The sequence below is a fragment of the Propithecus coquereli genome, unplaced genomic scaffold, assembly GCF_000956105.1.
Source record: "Propithecus coquereli isolate 6110/MARCELLA unplaced genomic scaffold, Pcoq_1.0 Scaffold587, whole genome shotgun sequence".
Lineage (NCBI taxonomy): Eukaryota > Metazoa > Chordata > Mammalia > Primates > Indriidae > Propithecus > Propithecus coquereli.
This window is the reverse complement of record NW_012151807.1, coordinates 163041-182697: the sequence shown is the minus strand read 5'-3', so window position 1 is coordinate 182697 and position 19657 is coordinate 163041. Positions and strand designations below refer to the sequence as shown.

Below are 19657 nucleotides of genomic sequence, written 5' to 3'. Positions count from 1 at the left end.
AGGCGCCACAGAGCCCGCGTCCCGCTCAGCCCTCTCCCCGAGCCAGGGCTTAAGAGCTCCACGAGCTGACGTTCCTTAGATGTTGCTCTGGGGGAAGGGAAAGAACCACGGACGAGAAACCATCCATTTTTAATAAATAGTTTATTTATCCAGCAGTTTCAGCCCTGATACTGGAGCCTGCTGCAGAGTTTCTTCCTGTTCCGGCCGGAGCCCGACTGCGAGAACGCAGCCTCGCGGCCTCACCGCGGGCGGCGCCGGCCTCAGAGGAAATGAGAGTATTGCTCAAGTGAGGGAGACCGGAGCTTTATTAAGGAGACAAAAACACCAGTAAGACCAGAGAGGGGTGGCTAATGTCTTCCGGAGGCAGCGCGGCATCTCCCGTGTTTGTTCCTCCTCTCCCGCCTGCTGCAGATGAGGACATACGAGGACGAGGCTCGCCAGAGCGGCTTCTCACTTAACTAACAAGGCCCCCTGCCGCGGTGTTTCTGGAGCCTTCCTCCTGCCAGGCAGGTTGAGCAGAGCCCGAGCGGAGCCGGCGGGAGGGCTGGCGGTCTGCAGCGGCACCGTGTGGCCAGCAGGGGGCAGCGTGTGGCTGCCGCGCCTCGCCCACCGGGAGCCACAGCAGCGGGTGGCACAGACAGTCGCTGTGCGAAGTTCTGGTTAAACAGCCCCGGGTGGGGAGGCTGTGGTCACAGTAAAACAAGGTGATCTTCCCACACAGGAAGCGCGAGGCCCCAGCTCACGCGGGACCCCCAAGGTCCTGGAATGCGCGTTGTGGCCTGATGCAATGCCCGGGCTGCAGGCCTTGCGCAAAGTCGCCACTTCCGTGAGAAGCACCACTGCAGGGGGCCACCCCCCGGCCCTGGAGGTGGCGGCTGCAGGGCAGCCAGCCCGACCCTTCTCCCTGCTCTCAGCTCCGCCCTGCCTCCAGGTTCCTCCTTCCAGGAAGCCATGCCAACAGCTCACTCCCCTGACCTGAGGGCCCCTCCATCAGGGCCTAGTGCTTCTAGACAGCTCCCCTACAGTCACTTGTTCTAATTTCTAGCATCTTCCCCCTTCAGGATAAAGAGGCGCATCCAGCCAGAGGCCAGGCTCACCCTTGAGCTCCCAGGTAACACCCCCTGAAGGCACATGGACCAAGCAGCTCCCATCCCCCACGGCCCAGGCCCAGCGATGGCCCAGCGGGCAAGCCCCGGTGCACCCACCCTCACGCAGCTCTGCTGGGTCTGACAGCTGCTGCTCTTTTGTCTTTTCTATTCACGAAAAAAAAACCCTTCTCCCCTTTTCTGCCAGCGTAACGGGGCAAAGGATGGGCCCTCACCCCTGGCTTCTCCCCTCCACCCTCAAAGGAAGCCCACGTTTCCTAACTAGCTGAGCTCCTCTAGAGTCTTACAGAGAGAAACCTTTGGAACTGGGTTGTGAGGAGGATAAAAAGTCAAGGCAAGTGTGAATTCAGCACCGGCAGGTCTCAGCGACCCTCTTGTGCCCCCAGAGGGGACCTCCGGGACAGGCTGACTGGAAACGGGTGTCTGTCCAGGCTTATCGCTCGGAGTCGGAGAAGGAGGAGGGCTTAGTCCATCTCCACACCAGCATGTCTTCTCCGGCCACGCGGTGGGACTCCGTCTGGATCCGGGACTCGTTGGAGGCCAGGAACTCCACGGCGCGGTCCCAGACCCGCTTCATGCGCCTCCTGCAGTGAGGGGGGTGGGCTCAGCAGGCGAGTGGCACCCTCGCCAGCTCTGCCTGGCACTGCCGAGAGGCAAGCTGGCCGGCGGACGCCCTTCTACAAAGGAGATGGATGCCCGTCCAAGCTCCAGCACGGAATTAATCTCGGGGAGGAAAAGCTGCAGGGGCTCAATGACAACTGCAGAGCAGAGCAACGTCCTGGGCCACGGCGCAGCGATTCCTTAACCTGCTCCGCCCAAAAGCAATCGATCAAGGGGAGCTGCACGGGGCGGGGCGTCAAGAGCACCCCCAGGTCTCCAGTGTGAAGGGCCGTGCTGGGCGGGCCCCACTGCCAGTGCGACTGTGTCTCAATGCTCCGTGGGTGCTCATCGAGCAGAGGCCACCGGGCGAGGCCCAGCTCCACGACGCCACAGGGCATGGGGGTGGGCTAGGCACCGGACCAAGAGGCCAAGAAGGGGGAGCCGCTTTAGGGAACCGGAGCCACCGGAGAGGGCCTTCCAGTGGCCAGAGTCTCTGCTCCACTGGGCCCCTGGGGCCCTGCACCCCTCAGACAGCCCCCTGCTCACCCTTCTCCCCCCCTTTCAGACTGGACAGGAAGGTTCCAAGGCTGCTGGGAGGGCTGCTTTGACCCTTTCCCTTTGACGAGCCTGGTCACACAGACTCAGCCTTTTCTCAGCACCGCAGAGCCCATGGCGCCACGTGTGGGGAGCGAGCGAACACGAGTGCGTACGTGTGGCAGAAGAGGCACCAGGGAGGACAAACAGAGGTGGCCGGTGAGTCAGGGGGCAGGGTGGGGGTGTAGGGGCTTTCTTCCCCTGGGTCAGGCCCTGCCACCAACCAAAGCCCACGGCTGATTCAGCAGCCCCACTTGGGCCGCAATCCCTGGAGACTGAGCTCCGAGGACAAGGACGCCCACACCTCGGGCTGGTGCCCTGAGGCAGTGAGCACTGGGTGGGCGGTGCCTCGCCCCAGCCCCGCTTCCCACTGACGGGAGGCCAGCTGCTCCAGGCAGCTCCCCTGACCTCACCACACACGCTCCTCGCAGCTCCCTCAGCCTTCCACAAGCAGGCCCCCCACTGCTGGCCAGCCCCGATGATCCAGCGATGTCTCCTTACGTGTCGAGAGCGTGGCCTGGACTGACTGGGTGCCTTGCGAGGTGAGTCCAGAGACTGCGATTCTCGACAGGCTCAGACCCTGCAGGGTGGCCACCCGAGCGCGGCAGCTCTGGAGTCTACACTAGAGCACGGGGTGAGTTACCCTGGCTGCGAGCAAGCTTCGATTCCATCTCACATTCTTGTTCTGAACTGGTGTTGCAGACATTGTTTAAGTTCAAGTAATAGCAGCACCCTTGCGTGGGCACTCACATGCCAGGTACTGACTTAGTGAGCTTCGAGGCCACCTCCCTGACACCCATTCCCCCTTCCGTTAGCACTTGTCACTCACTACCTGATATCATGCATTTTCCTTACGCATCTTGTCATCTGTCACCTTCCCTAGAACAAATGGTCTAGCCGGGCAGGGATTAGTGCTTCTTCCACTCCCTGCTGTCTCCTTGTGATCCAGGACAGTGCCTGGCATGGAGCAGGTGCTCAATGAACATTTGCTGAGTGAATGAATGAATGAATGAATGATACCCTCCCCTCAACATGGCCCTCTGCAAGGCTGTGGCTTCCTGCGTTTAGGATGAGGCAACTGTGGCTCAGAGAGGTTGAGTGGGTTGCTCAGGTCCTAAGATGCCTCCTGTCGGGGCAGGAATCAGGCGGGAGTCTTGAGTGCATCAAGTGGCCTCCCTGGGCTGGAGGGCCGTGCGGCTCCTGCCTCCTGCCGGGGACCAGCACGCGCCCTACACTGCTGTCAGTCTGCTCTGAGCTTCCTGCCTACCACCTTTCCAGCGGGTGGGGTGGGCACGAAAGTTACCAAGCACCTTTGTGTTTAAAATAGACTCTTAAATGATCTACTCTTCTGATTCCTCTTGGGTTGCGCAGAAGGGGGTGATGTCGACAGTACAGCCTGGTGGCAGGAGCACAGAAATGCCACTAGCCATGGGACTCTGAGCACATTCCTTAACCTCTCTGTGCCTCAGTTTCCTCATCTGTAGAATGATGGCTGTGGTGAGGACCAAGTGAGTAAGTTTGTACCTATGGAGAGCTCAGAGCAGTGCCAGCTCCCAGCAAGCACTCAGCAAGTATGAGCTCTTAGCATTATCTGCAGATGACACCATCTGGCCAGAGACCGCAGCTAAGTCTGCTATGCAGGGACAATTGAGCCAACACTGTGATGGGCCCTGCTGGCTGCCTCCTGGGGCTCTGCTCCCTGCCCACCCCACCTGGTTTTATCAGGACCATAACTCCAGAAATCACAGTGTGCAAGGTGTCCTCGCAGTTGTGCGTGACAACGCCCAGCCACCGCTTCCCACGAAGCCCTGTGCCCTGGAAGCTGACCTTATTCGCTGCTGTGAAACTTTACTTTCAGTTACATGCATGGGCTTGAGTGTGTGCGTGTATGTGCAGGAACTGGACTACTATATTGTAGGTAGTATATGTTTCTGACTGTGAGTCATAGTTGAAAAACTTTGAAAATCTCTTCCTCCTTGTCGGTCATTGATCCACAAATAGGCAAGTAACCAACTATGGCCAACAGAGCCTCCAGGAGCGTGTCACTGGAGGCTGCCGGGCATGTTTTCTCTTGCTTGTAAGAGAGCGACAGGAAGCCCACTTCTCCCCTGCTGGCTGGGACAAGGCAGACATTGCTCCAGCTGTTGGCCACTATCTAGTGACCATGAAAATCAGAGAGAAATGGAGCCAGAGATCTGACAGTTGTGTGCCTGGAGGCCACCCTACTTTGGACTTCCACGTATGGAAACACAACAGAGCCTTCGCTGCTCAAGCTATTGAGGGAGGAGGATTCCATAACTGGCAGCCTAAAGCGTCCCGGTTGGCATCACCACTAATAGCACTGTCCGTGCAGAGGAGAGGGCCGCGCTTTCACACGTCTGGCCTGGCTCATTCTGCCGTAAGAGCTGAGCACGCTGAGGAGCGACAGGAGGCGTGAACAGTGCCCTGATTTGTGACCTTGGCGGCTGAGCCGCCCTCCATGACAACCGTCAGGAGGCTCTGGGCTTCCTTCCGTGGAGCTCGAGGTTGGTGGGGTCAGACCTCGTCTCGCCCCACGCCCAGCAGCCCCAGCCGGGGCGGACTCACCGGCTCTGTGGAGGGATGAGGGTGTCGCGCACGTGCAGGATGCCCACGTACGGGTAGCGCTCCATGTCCTGCTCCCAGTCCACGTAATGGTCCTGGACCACGTCTGCAGGAGAGGGCACACTGTTTAGGGCAAGGACCCTCTGGCAGGTGTCAGGCAGCCCTTTTGCCAGGGGCCACGCACCTATGATCTTCTTCACCATCTCATACATGGCTTGCTCCTCCTCTTCTAACTTCCGCCACCGGTATCTCAGGAGAATCAGGAGCCCCCACAGAAAAGCCAAGCCTGTGAGGGAAGAAAACACCGTCAGCCCCTCACATCTCCTTTGGCCGCTCGGACTCGCAGGGGCTCTCACTACGGGCAAGACACTGCTGGGGGCTGCGGGGCATCTGCCAGCGTGCTCCGAGTGCCTACTGTGTGTCAGACACAGGGCTGGCACGCAGCAAACAAAGGACGCAGGGACACAAAGGGAGCACGGGCTATGAAGTGATCATCCTCCTCCCACCGGCTGTCACCACGGAGGCAACCCCGGCCGTCCAGATCTTGGCTCCTCCCAGCCTCATTCCAGGGCTTTCATCTCCTCCCTTGTGAACCAGAACACAGTGTTTCATACACATATACATGCGGGGCCCTTTGTATTCTGAGATGCTGCTGCCGATAATGATTTCTACGCCTGACGGCGTGGGGGAGGGAGCTGTGCGCATCGAGACGGTCTGTGATTCATAGCTCGGACTATCTCTGGAGAGCCGGCGGTTTCTGTGACTTGGCCTTTCGCCTTCAGAGGCACCCCAAGGTCTCTGCTCAAAGGCAGCCCCTGATGTCGGAGGTAAGACCTGTGCTCTCCTTTTCAGCCCAGCACCCTAGGTCCTTCTTGCTTTCATCAGGTATCTGTCACTCTCCAGGAGATGTTTACATTTTTTCAGGAGTAAAATTAGACCAAGCCCCTCCGTGCCTCCCGCCTGGAGCCAGTCTGCATACTGGGATCCCCACAGAGCTGCCCGAAGGAGCGATGTCTGGCTCTTGCCCAGGCCAGGTCCCTCTCAGGGAAGCTGACAGTCCCCTGCTCTGATTCAAGGACATTTTCTAGTTATCCTCCTGCTCCTGCCACCAATCTCCAAAGGTAAAGACAACCCAGGGCAGAGGCTGACTTGTTCATCTCCTCTGTTTTATTAGGCAGACCTCAGGTTCACCAGACAGAAATGAACCCTCCGGGCCTGGAATTTCTATAGCTCATCACTCATGCCTAGGAGTGCGCCTGACTGCATGGAAGGGGAGGGAAGGCAACCGAGGACTTACACCAGAAGAAGATGAGCACGTTGGTGACAGCAGTGAGCAGGGCGCGGCTCAGGCGGCAGCCAACACCCATACGGGGACGGGCAGATTCCAGGCAGACCACCTTGTCCACAGTCGTCACCAATTCAGACTGGTCTTCCCCTTTCAACCTGTGAAGGACATAGGGCTCTAACATGTCGAAAGGCCCTGAGGAGCTGCGGTATGAGGCCCACTTCAAACAGGAGGAGGCGAAGGAAGGAGAGGCCTCAAGACCTCTACTTGCTTATGGAATAGGCTTGGTATCCTGGTGGCACTCTTTCCAGAAATTTCCCATGTTGGCTACTTAGAAAGAATAAAGCTCTAAAGACGGCAGCAGGCTTGAACCCCTACCGATAAAGTGACGTCCCCCTCTGTCAGGTCTTTGACAGCCTCTCTCAGCGTGCAGAAGATTAAACTGTAAATTGGTTTCCCACCTCCCAGCATAGAGAAATGGAAATGTTTACCGAATTGCTAGCTTTGCAATTGCGAGGCAAGAAATGAAAGGCAGAATCCGGGAGGCTGCGCTTTTCCTCCGTGACGAGGAGGCACATAAGCTGTTTAAGCGTAAAGATCATGGGGCATCCGTGAGGTTCACAGGGAAGGAAAACAACCAGGCTCTCGAGGCCAGACCCCTGCCACAGCGCCTCCACCCTGGTCCCCCCAGCAAGGCGGTGTCAGGACCTGTGGGGAGGCTAATGCCTCAGCCTTCGTCCAGCTGGGCGACCCAGGGCAACGGTATCGTGCTCTGGAAGCTGCGTGCTGGAATGGCTGGCATCCGAAGTGGCCTGATTTTTCCCGACCCACTTTAGCACTGGCCATCCGAGTGGCTCAGCCACCCCCAGGCAGCCTGCCCCCCCAGGAAAAGGTGAGTGCCATCACTCCTCTGTGTTAGCAGCTTCGGTGAGCGCTGCTGAGGATCAAACCCGTATTCTCCCCGCCTTTTCTAACACAGGAAAATCACTCAGCCACTCAGGGAAGCTTTTTTTTTAAGCCAACGAATTTTAATCGTGCCACGCATCCAGTTATCAAGCTTTAGGTTGAGCTGCCCGAGGGGCTTCTGCTGGATGCACTGCTGACGGAATTAGTAATTTGGGTGGATTAGAGAGGAAGAGAACAAAACCCTGGAGTGTGTTTTAATATCAAGTGCTGTGACCTGAACGGAGAGCCTGACAAACACCGAGAAGTGGGGAGGGGCTGTGTGACGCCTGCTCTTCGGCAGGGGACAGGTCTCCGGGGCTGTCAGGCTGTCGGCTCGTATGCCCCACCCCCTGGGCTGAGCAGTAGACGGGGCTTTTCAGCCTTGTGAAAGGGCCAGCTATTGCTGCTACAGTGCTCACCAGTGATAAAATGAGGCGGAAACTGCCTGGTCAGAATAAAATCCGGTATTTCCTCGCACCATTTCCAAACTGAGTAAAACTAACATATAGAATCACTTCCTCTACAAATGAAAACCGGCACTGGAGGAGAGGAAATACAGAAGAATGCCTTCCCCAGCAAAGCATGCGAGGTCAGTGAATTGCAAAGGCACAGGCTGAGTTACTTGAGACAAGATTTAGCTGGAATACCAGGCGAACAGGCTGACATCTGGTTTTGTGGCTCATCTCAAAACTGCCCCTTTACGCTGCATTCCAAATGCTTCCTCCTGCTGCCCTGCTTCAAACCTAGCCCACACGACCAGCCGGGAGACACCTCTGTCAGAGCACAGGAGTCAGCTGCCCCGCCAGGACAATGGCTGCGAGTGCCATGCTGTGCTGCCTCTGCTGCCGCCCTGCCCACACTCACCAGATGCCCACGTCCTTGTTACTGCTCAGTATCCAGGTCAGAGCAGCTTCAAACTTGGCAGAGGAGCTGCTGGTCACATTCTGTGGGAGGGCGCGGGAGAAGATTAGTTCTGCGTCTGGGCGGAGCAGCTGGAACAACATTATTCTGTGGCTGGATTAAGGAAGCCCTCTCCCGTGTCCTCCACAGCCCCAAAGGTCCGTTCTGCTAAATGCACGGCGAACTGGCAGGGAGGGAATCTGATGAAAGCCAAGGAAGAGGCTGTAACCGGAGGAGGTGATGCAGGTCTGAGGCGGCCAAAGGAATATAATTTCCTCAAGGACTGAAGCTTTAGGCCTGAGGGCTGGTGGCTAATCTTGGGGCAAAATGAAAAAGCGCGTTGGGGTTGGGATGGGCCCAGCTGCCAGTCCCGGCTGTGTGGCCTCGGGCAAGTCCTTGACTCTCTCTAGGCCTCAGTGTCCTCATCTGTGAAATGCAAATTGAACTAGACGACCCATAAGGGGCTTGCCAGCTCCAAGGTTCCATAATTCCACCGCACAATATCGAACGGGCCCGAGCAGTCTGCACGGCAATCACAAGGGCACGTTAAACGTGAATCCTGAAAGCTGCCGAGGAGCGTGAACCAAGGAAGGAGCAAGCACGGGGCCCACGTGCGGAGGGCGGCCTGCAGCGCCGGCCACTGGCTAAAGCGTGAGCCCCACCTACGCCACATGGCAGGCCCGGCTCGGCACAGCGCCACCATGGCTGCCTTAACTTAAGGTAGCCCAACACTCCACTAAGTTTGAAAAAGAGGAAAAAAAAAAGCCACAAAGCAAACACAAAACGAAGAGGAAAAAAAACCCCGTAGGGCTTGAAAGATCAATACAGAAGCACCAGGCCCTCCCGGGAATGGATAAGCACCGGGCCTACTTACTGCTATGTATTCCTGGGCTTCCGTAACAGGAATGCATTTGCTTTTGAGCTTCTCTGGATTTCCACACTCAAAATTACCTAGAAGAAAAAGAACACACGTTCAAACACAAAGAAGAGGTAAAAAAAAAAAAAAAAAATCACTCTGAAATGGACGAAAACTGCAGCAAGAATCAAGCCATCAGCTCTAATAAGGAGATGTGGCCCAGCGGCTCCCCGGCTTCTGTGGGGCATCTTCACTCCGCGGCAAGATCAAAAGCCACTTAGCTTGGATCGATTCCAGATCATTAAAACCTGACCTGCAAAGCAGTGTGGCGATTTGCATTAAATGACTAAAAAGCTGCCCAATACCGAGGTCTCTTGGCAATTGATGCCTAAAAGGATCAGACAGATAGCTTCGGAAGATACCGGAATGGCGCTATAAATAAACATGGCCTGGGAAAAAAGGGAGGCAGGGAGTCTGCGGGCACCGCGGAGACTGTGACTCACAACACAGGCAGGTGGCCTGGAGCGCCGGGCCCGTTGTTTTGAGGGGTTCTGGGGAGAGATGTCCAAAACCGCCCTGCGGAGGAGGAGGGTGTCCGTATGCTGTGAAGGGGGCCTGGGCATGGCATGCCACGGGACAGCCCCCTCTGAGCAACCTGGGAGGACGGTGCCCATAGGATGGAGCTGGGAGCCTCCCCCTTCGTCCTGCCGGCCCCGCAGGCCCAGACCAAGGGGCACGTCCGCTGGGAAGCCCCCAGCCCACGGGGGCCTTTCACTTGGCCAGATCACTCCAGACTTGGTGGCCTGCTGCAGCCCTCGACTCTCCATCACGTGCCGTGGTTTACCTGCCACGTGCTGCTTGCTGTGGGTCCACCAGACTCCTGAGATCAGGGATAGCATAGGGCTGGGCACACACAACATCGTTCACGCTCACGCATGGCCTGACTGCCCTCAACCTGGCACGGCTATTCTCTGCGTGTGTGCGTGTGTGCGCGCTGGGGGAGCAAGTCGATGAAGGAGATATTAAACAATCTGGAGAATGAACTGAAGCCTGTCCTTCTACCTCCAAAAAGCCAAATCCTCCTCCTTCAAAGTTGATCTGGACCCTCTGGGTCCCCCAAGACCCAGGTGGCTTCTAGCATCCTCCTGCCCCCGCCTAGACTATCCCTGCCCTAGCCAGGCCGGCCTGGACCACCGCAATGGCCTCCTGATTGGTTTCTTCCTGTTCCCTTTCCAATCCACTTGTTTTGTCAATAAAGTTTTAAAATGATTCTGCTTAAATGACACTGCGCCGCTCACGCTACTGCCACATTTGCCTTCCTGGCACCTGGCTCTCAGCACGTCACTCCCCTGCGCAAAGCCTCCCTGACGCTCGCTGCCACTGGATCAAGCTCAACGCCGCAGCTGTCCACGGCAAGGCCCGATCGGCATCTCCAAACTTCATTCCCTCTGTTTCTCATCCCCCATGAAGCTGGTGCTTCCCATCCCTGACCTGTAATTTCCTACCTTTTCGGCTTTCCCCTTCTCACCCCACACATAACCAATCCTACCCAGGCTTCCTGGCCTGGCACAGATGCTGCCTCCTGCTGCTCCAGCTAAAAGGCATTCGGCCTCCCAGAACTTCTCGCCTCTCTGTTCTTGTCTAAGCGCATCTTATATCACCCAGTGGTCAGGGAGGGAGGTGGTCTCTTCTACTGGACCCCAAACAGTGTCATCGCACATCCTACGAGGGCCAGCACAGTGCCCAGCCCAGAGCTGGTCCAGAACAGGAGGCTGGGGGTGACGGGTGATGGGGTGAAGGGAGTGTGGCCTTTCTGAAAGGCCACACTCCTGTCTCAGTGAGCCCTGTATCTCTCTAGGGATGCCCCTACCAGGCTTGCCAGAGGACAACATGTGCCAGGACCACATTTGGAGGGTGGGATGGCGGAGAAATATCTACTAGGACCTAGTTTAGAGCAAAGCTTCTCAAATTTAGGGTACACACAAATCCCTGGGGGATCCTGTTAAAATACAGACTCTGATTCAATGGGTTTGGGATGGGACCTGAGAGTCTACGTTTCTAATAAGCTCCCAGGTGATGCTGATGCTGTTGGTCCTAGGACCTCAACTGAGATGCAAAGGCGTGGAACACCCTCTTAGGCCAGTATTTACGTCCCCAGCACCCGAGAACACAGAGGAATTCCCATGATGACTGTGACACTGCAAGCAGTGCCCCAACTTCTGCTTCTCCTCCGAGTGCTTGCGGATGCCTCCCTGATCGTCTCCAATCTCCACCTTCGAGAGGGAGGAGGTGGGAGAGCTGATGCCCACGAGACTGAGCCTGAGGACTGAGGGCCCCGTACGAGTCCACTCAACCGTCACTTCCCAGCGAAACCTCAGACAAGGTTTCACGAGCTTAAGACCTGCCCTCTGACGGCACAGGTGAGGGGCACCCCTCGAACGTTTGTTAAGACTGAACCACTCTGTCTGGTTCTTGTGCCAAGTGTATCTGCCACGAGGCACAAGGCCTAGACATTTACCTATGTCAGCAGCAAGTGATTTTGAGAGCCTGCTAGATGCCAGGGGTGGGGAGGGCACAATAATGCAGGTGACCTCTCTGGCCTTAAAAAACGAGTTCACCACATGACATAGTGGAGGACCCTTCTGCATTAGTTTCCAGAGGGCATGCTGAGGGGTGCTGAGCGTGCCCTCCTCCAGAAGACAGCGCTGACTTTCGTTTTGTATACGGAAGACAGACCCAAGATCCCTCGGTCCCATGGGGAGAAAGAGGCCTTGAGAGGATCAGGGACTTGTCCGATATCCTGCAGCCAGATGGGGAGATCAGGACCAGGCCCACCACACAGACCACCTGCGGCCTGCCTCTCCCCAACCCGTCGACTGTCTGGGTCAGGGAGGCTCTCCAGGGCAGGGGACACAGACTCTGACAAGACCTGGGGCCTGGCCCCTTCCAGGGCTAACACAGACCCCAAAGCAATAGGTAGTGGGCATCCCCGAGAAGAGAGAACATCTGCTGAAATGCCCGTGCACATGCCAGGACCCTGGAACCCTTAAACAGGAACAAGCACCAAATGTGTTTTGCCCAAACACAAGGCCTATCAAAGATGTCTGAGTGGGGAGGTGAGAAGGCCAGGTTCGGCTTTTGAATATGTCTTCAGGGAGACAACCAGGGAGCGTCTTAGCTGCCTGCCGGCCACCTGGCCTAACTAATCAGCCTGACTGGTCGGGGCAGCAGCCCACACCTTGCCCAGGAGGAGTCTCAGGACTTCTGCCGCCTACTCACCAGCTTGGATGGCCAGGAAGTTGTACAGTTCGTGCAGCAGCTCCAGCAAGGCCGCCTTCTGCTTGGCCTGACAGAACTGAAAAGGCACAGGACAGCCAGTCAGCGAGGTGAGAAGGGAGGTCTGCCCACTTCTACCTCTCTGGCCACACTGTCAGGTGCTACGCAGCAAGGAACACCTTATACTTCTAAGAAACAGAAAGAAATTCTGCGAAGTACTGGCCTAGGTCGCAAGATGATAAACACCAGGCTAGCTGCCTGAGAGGACACGGTAGAGGTGGAGGCAGAGCTGAACAGACACAGGTACTACGGGGCTGCGTCCCAGGGGCTCCCCGCCTGTGCCCCGCAGCCCCCCTGGAATAAAGGCCAGTAGGAGGGCCGTGGAGCAGAGGTGGTGTGGTTGGAGGTTGCAGGCAATAGCCGAGCTTCCTTAGAGGGAAGAACAACCGCTGTCGGAGCTTACAGAGCTTGGAGGGGACAGGACAGCATGTCAGTGGCTGCTGTCTTGTCTCCCCCTTTAGGGACAACCTCGGGGCCCTCATCTGAATAAGGACTGTGGTGAGGATTCAGTGTGAGCTCACACACAAACCACTCAGCATAGGCTAATGCCACCTAAAGGAAACAGGAGGACAGAAGGTACCAGATAAGGAGACAGTCTGATTAAGACGATACACCCACTCCCAGCCTGGCCCCCCGTTTTCAGCAGCACAAAGGCAGAAAGAAAAACACAAAGTGTCACAGTCTTCAACGGCTGAAAAGGGAAAGAACACGTATCTGAAACTCGAATGCCCGTCTGGGTTCTCCGTGAGCCTGGAGCTACATAAAAAATGAGACTTTCTGCAGGAGCCTCGCCAGAGCCAAGAAGCACATCCCAACCCGTGGCTCCGTAAAGGCCGAGGGCACCGTGAAATCTCAGCCTCCTGTGTTGAGACGGCCCAGGCCCTGCTTCTCGGTGCTCTGATGCTAGCTTGAATGGTTACGAATATCAAACATCTGTGCTTGAAGCCTGTCTAGCAGGTGCCGGATGCTGTCTGCTCACTGAGCACATCTTTAGCGAGGACCTGAGGGTGCGTCTGGGCTCACTCAAGTGGGGCGTGAGTGTGTCCAGCTCTGAGGAGGGCCACGGAGCAAATGCATCATTCACCTGTGAGTCTGATACGTTCAAAGATGTCAAGGACCAAGGAACAGAAACCAGGGAACCCTTTTCGAATTAAAAGACAAACTAACAGCACAGAGAAGTCTTACAGAAAGTTATTTTTTTCCTATTTTTGTTTTCAGTCTTTAAAATTCTAGTTTCCCCGCTGGCTGCTTGTTTCTGGACTACTTCCTCTAGTCATCAACCGCAGTTTTTATGATGGAAGGCAGATTAGCCGTATTATGGATCTGTTTTTACAAAACAATTGGGAACCAAAGATATTTGGTGGATGAATGCAATAAATGGATGTAATAAAACACACCCAACCATGATATACCAGAATCCGGTTATCTGCACCAGGACGCCCCTTCATGAGCCTGGGTAAGAGTCAACGCAGGGGTGTCCAGATGACCATGCATCATTTCTCTCTGGTCCCTGGGCTACCAGAGGTGTTAACTAAGGGCTCAGGAGGCCTGGCATTGCATACTCAATAATTAGACTACTAAGTCATGCCTTCTGGCAGCACAAGATTTCTGGTGGGATTTATGACCTGAGAATTTACTGCCTCGTATCTTCTCCAGACTGTCACGAGTGCCAGCACCCTGGCTCCTACCAATGCCGCTTTCATGATTCACGAATGGATGGGACTGCTTGCCTTCCCCCAATGTTATCTGTAGGGAATGTCAGAGCTTCACAAAACAAATATAAACATAGACTAAAAGAGCTAATTCTACTTAAGATGTGTTTCAAATAAACTCCTATGATGTTTCAAATCAGAGCACTATTTTCAGAGCCACAGACGTACCACCGAAGAGGAGAATGTGGAATTGAGAACCTGGCCTCCTGATGCTTTAACACCATCAGCCCTTCCGATGCAAGGGAGCTTGAGAGGTCCTTCAGCAACAACCCACCGCATCCCCTAGATTGACTCAGGCAGAAGATCAAAGTCCCCGATGCTACAACTGATGGGAGAGTTTCCGCAACAAGCCCAGGGGTTGGATCTGGGGAGCTCAGTTTTCTACATTTCAAGCACTCCTTCACTGCCACAATTGAGTCTGACACAAACATCACAGAACACAACACGATTCTGGTACATTACAGGAAGCACTCCCTGAAAAATGATCCTGTTCTTTCTGGGGAAGTTTACCTCCTGATGGAGGCTAATATCCTCAGGAGGAATAATAAAAGCCAGAGAAACTCAAACTCACCTCGTCTGTTTTTTCCTCACAGTCCACTGGCAATAATTTCACTGAGATCAAGAAAAGAAACACAGAGGAAATTAAAAGTGTGGGTTGAGGAAAAGAATACAGAGACCACTCTCAAAATTCAGGGGGAATAAAACATTACCGACCCAAGGGTAGGGACTAGAAACATGTCATCTAAATAGGCAGTTTTAAAATGCAGATAGTAAAATGTAAGGGTTTCTAAAACCTGGATTAGGAATTAATATAGCTGGGGCCTTATTCCAGCTATAAATAATTAGTCAAAGGTTCTTGGGCAACTCAACCACTCTGAACCTCTGTTTCCTCATCTGTAAAATGGGATTAAATAGGCCATCCCTTCTTAACTCAGGGAGTTAGGCTCAAACAAGACAACATATACAACAGTTTTGTAAACTGTAAAAGCAATATGTTAAACAGGAATAACATCATCATGGGAAGGGGACTCCATGTAACTCCCCGTATATATCCCAGAGCTGTGTCTTAAAGCATCTCAGCAGTGAGTTCAAATATGATACTGTTTGACATCACCAATGTAGTTATAGTACCTACAGTACCATGACACTCCCAGGTCTGCTTACTTTCTCTACTAGGTCAACAAACTAGCCACACAGTTGACAGACTGCTCTCATAGTGGAAAACTGTTGGGGTGTCTGCACAAGACTGTAATCCTCATGCTCACAGACTTGTACATACCCAACTATCCATCTGCCACAATAGCTAAGACATAATTTAGCTTTTTCCTCTATTTTGGTTGTTCCTGGTAGGCATAAAAGGTGCGGCCTTGGCTCAGGTCTGGGAACAGTATTAATCACATTCATGCTTTGCAAAGAATGTCAAAAGCTGGTGATCTACAGTGTCACTTTATGCCTAAATTTATAATGAAATGATGTCTATGTTATTTTCTGTTCGATTAGAGCCCAGAGTTAATGGAGAGGCAAACTTCCCTTTTAGAAAACACACAGATCCTCAGCTATTCAGGAGACATATTGTATCCTGCAGACCTCTCATTGGCATGTTTAATTAGGTAACTAAGTGTGGTCAGAAGGATGGCTAGGAGCGTCCTTGAATCACAGACCCTCTCTTACACTCCATGTGGATGCTGCAAGCAATGATAAATGTCTCCCGATGGTATCAGTTTAAATTCTTCAAAATGTTCTTAAACACCTGTCTATACTAGCAGGTAGGGCTAGTACAATCTCCTTTTGCAAATGAGGGCCCTGTGGTCCAAGGAAGTGGAGAGTGGCTTTTTGGTGTTGCAGAGCTGGGACCCCAGCTAGATCCCATCTGTGGGCCAGTGAAATCTGGGGTGCCTTCAAATGGGCCCTAATGTGTGAGCGAGAAAAAGATCAAAAGGGAAGAACTAAAAAGGAATGCGTGGACCTGTTTGTGGGAGGGAGGTGTGGCTTTCTCACCAGAGAGAAAACCAGAGGGTGGGGGAAAAGAGAACGCAAAGACTGCTCCCTGCTTGTGGGTGAAAGGGAGACATTAGAAGGGAGGGCTAGGACAGAAAAGGAGAAAAGGACAAAGTGAAGGCAAAACTTATTACAGATGCAAGGGTCCTGGTCCTCTCTTCCCACAGCTGGAAGAAGGAAACCGAAGGTCTGGAGGTGGGAAGGCAGAAGCAGCTGACAAGGCCAGGAGTGTGAGGCCTGGCGCTGAGAAGAACCAGTGGTTGTCCCGGCGGACACACGCGCCCCCAGGGCCCTCCCCTGTGCCGGCCCAGGACGTACTGTTGTCCTCTGCCTCCTGTGGCGCCGAGGGCTTGCCCATCTTCACCCAGAGGATGCCCAGGAAAACGAGCAGCAGCCCCAGGCTGGCCCACAGCAGAAGCCTAGACAGGCAGCGCTCCAGCCGCCGCCCCACCTGGGGCCGGGCCCGCGCCGCGCCAGCAGGGCCGGCTCGCGTCGCCCGCAGGCCTGGTCGCGGGTCGGGGCCGAGGAGGGCGGAGGGCGGCCGCGCTGGGGCCGGGGAGGCGGCCCACCAGCGGCGGGCGGCGAGGCCCTGTCCCTGCACGGCCCGGTCGAGCGTCCGGGCGTCCTCGTCCTCCTCAGAGCTGCCCCGGACCGAGGCGCGGCGCCTGAGCGGCGCAGGGAGGGCGGAATAGGCGAGGCCGCGGCTCCCTACCCAGGAAGCCGAGGAGGCCCCGAGGTCGCCGTAGGCCCCTGAGGTCGTGCAGGCCGAGCCGGAGGACGGCTGGGAGAGCCAGGGCTCCGCCCGCAGAGAGGCCGCCGCGGGCCGGGCGCGCAGCGGCGCCTCGTCGCGTAGCCGGGCCTCCTCCCGCAGCCGCTCCTCGCCCCGCGCCCGGGCCTCCTCCCGCGGCCGCTCCTCGCCCCGAGCCCGGGCCTCCTCCCGCAGCCGCTCCTCGTCGCGCAGCCGGGCCTCGCCCCGCAGGCGGCGCAGCTTGTTGCGGTAGACATCCCGAGTGGTGTCGGTGATGGGTCCTGGCTGGAAGCCCAGGGCCTGCAGCTCCCGCCGCAGCTCCAGGTCCGACAGGCCGGCCATGGCCAGGACACCGCCCCCGCCCGCCCCCGGCGCGCACCGCACCCGGAACTGCTCCCTCCGGCTGCCGCGGCTGAGCGGGCGGGGCCCCGCGCCATGATGGGAAGGTCGGTCGAGGCCGCCATGTTGGGAAGGTCCGCGCCTCGCCGACGGGTCAGCCATGTTGAGGAGGTCGGATTCGGCTTTCAGGGCTGCCACGGTGTGGAGGTCGATATTACTTTTTTATTTTTAATTTGCCCCTCTTGCTCTATTGCTGCCCAACCGGGTTGTATTGCCCGCGGCACAGAAGAGCCAATACACTGAGGCAGTCAGAGTTGCAATGGGGAAAGGGTTTAATTCTGCGGGCGCTAAGCAGGGAGACAGGAGGAATTTCTAAAATCTGCCTCCCCCAGAATTTGGGAGACAGGATTTTTAAAGATAGTTTGGTGGGCAAAGGATTAGGCTATTGGGTTTGTTAATTGGTTAGGTTCCGGGCAAAATTACAGAGGTGTAGAAATCATCTTGCATTGAGTCAGTTGCGGGTTGGGGTCACAATTCCAGTTGAGTCAATTTCTTGGGATGTGCTGCTAGTCGGGGTGGGTCAGCCAATCCACCAGAATGGGGGCCTGGAAGGTATCTCAGAAACTACCTTTAGGTTTCTAGAAGGTGATGCAGCAATTATAGAGAAGCAAACGGGGACGGTGGCTGATAATTATCAATATTTTTAGCTAGGCCGGTGCCTTTGCAGAGTTTTAGGCCCTTACCACAGTTCTTGCCTTGCACCCCTTTGTTGATTCGTAAAGGGTGGTTTCCTCTCCACCCTTCCCTTTCCCTTTCTTAGACCAAGTGGTGTTTATTTCATAATCTTCTAGCGTAGTCCCTGGTGCACAGTAAGCATTTAATAAAGTCGCGTTGATTTAAGGGATGAAATACTTAATGATGGAAGACAAGCCACTGCCACAAGTGGGGAGACGCTACCGTCCTCCTCTCTCTCCGCTTGGGAACTGATGTGTGATCAGGTTTTATTGGGGTCGTGGAGTAGGCCCCAGGCGTGCTCCCAGCCCCTGTCCCTGACTTTGGGCTGGTTCACTCTGCGGACACTGGGTACCACGGGGGTGTGGGCCCTGCCCTGGGACAGAAACTGGCCCCCAGGCTGCATCCACTGTGGAGGCAGATGAGCCAAAAGTGTGCAGTTGAGGCTTCTCGGAGGAGGCGGTGTGACTCCTGCACAGTGGAATTTTCATAAGGAGAGATGGGTAGAGGAAGACTCCGGAGACCCACAGTCTTGCCATCCCTTATAGTTTAGGAGGTGGGCTTTGGAGCTGGACAGTTTGATTTCAAATCCCAATACCACAACTGTTAGATGTGTGAGCATATCCAATTAACGTTTCTAGCCTGTTTGCCAGTAAACCTCGGCACGGTTGCTGTGAAGATTAGAAGAGGTAGTTTGTGTAAGTCTGGTGCTTAGGGCAGTGCCAGGCACGTGCACACAGTGTTTGTACTAACCCGCATCTCCGTCGTTGCTGTGTAGAGCCCCCCCACAGGGCAGGTGATTTGCCTGCACAAAGGCTCTGAGCAGGAAACCCATAAGGTAAGCAAGGGAAGTTGCGGCAAATGGAAACAGAGCCATAGTTCATAGTCTTCCTTCCACCTGCCTCCCCTCTTTGTATTCCTTGCACGTCCCTTCCCAACATTTATTGCCAGCCTTGTAGTTTCTACCTCCCCCACAATTCTGTCCCCCCACCTCCCTCCTGGGGTCTCCCTGTAGCTTTACCCAACAGGCACATCACCACCCCCCACCTGTCCCTCCTCTCCCCGGCACCCTGAGCAGTGCTTCCCTGTTGGGGTTTGGCATGCCTGCCACTTGCTCTACCTCAAGGGTATTCAACACTGGCCACAGTTGCTGGGAAAATTACAGCCTCAGCTTGGTCAGGCTTCCGGTGTTGGCCTCTCCATCTCCCCGACTTAGCTGCTCCCATGTGGTGCGATTTCTCTCACCAAGTGTTGTTTTCCTTTTCTCTGCCTGTGTTTGCACGGAATGCCATGAATTTGATATAGTGATTGCCTAACACATATACCACATAATAGTATTTTATTTCTTTCTGAAGCACTGTTTGCATGACAAATGAGTTGGTAACATTTGTGCAACTCCTTGCAGCTGTGCAGTTCGATATATAAAGAATGAGCCTTTCGGCGTCAATACTGGCCCCGTGTATTCTAAGAGGGCTTGAAACTAATGCTTAAACAAAGTTAACATCACAGCATTTCACTGAGCTATGGTCTATTTGATCACAATGGATCTCAGGGCGATTTAAAAATATGGACTGAACTGGGGCCACCCCCAGAGTGGTATGTGGTGTGGGCTGTGTCAGCCTCCCTCGTGTTTGGGGAGGCTGGTTAGTGCTGCCGCTGCTACTACACACATTCGGGGCCAAATGGCCCAGCCCCTTCCCCTGAGCCCTCTTTCCTCCCTAGCATAGAACCCATCATATTTGCAGCTGTGGCTGTTTGCCACCCACGGTCATCCCTCTGCCTCCATGGTGGCTTCTGGCTGCCAATGGCCTTGTCCTGCTGGGTCTGACAGGCCTTTAGTGTGTGCACCAGCAGGCACCCAGGCCCTGAGCCACTCACAGCGTGTTTGCTGGTCGATGCCCCCTTCCCCACCACCTCCGAGAA

General features: G+C 55.2%; 1 protein-coding gene across 1 annotated transcript; it reads right to left on the bottom strand.

Moving 5' to 3' along the window:
• Window positions 1–212: 212 nt before the first annotated feature.
• Window positions 213–17005, bottom strand: LEMD2 (LEM domain containing 2). Its single transcript, XM_012658455.1, has 10 exons — window positions 16847–17005; window positions 16234–16810; window positions 14489–14529; window positions 12149–12224; window positions 8888–8964; window positions 7978–8057; window positions 6181–6326; window positions 5068–5169; window positions 4887–4989; window positions 213–1690 (listed from the first exon to the last, which is right to left on the bottom strand). The coding sequence occupies exons 1-10, from the start codon at window positions 17003–17005 to the stop codon at window positions 1540–1542; spliced, it is 1512 nt and encodes a 503-aa protein (XP_012513909.1). The 3' UTR covers window positions 213–1539.
• Window positions 17006–19657: the final 2652 nt, after the last annotated feature.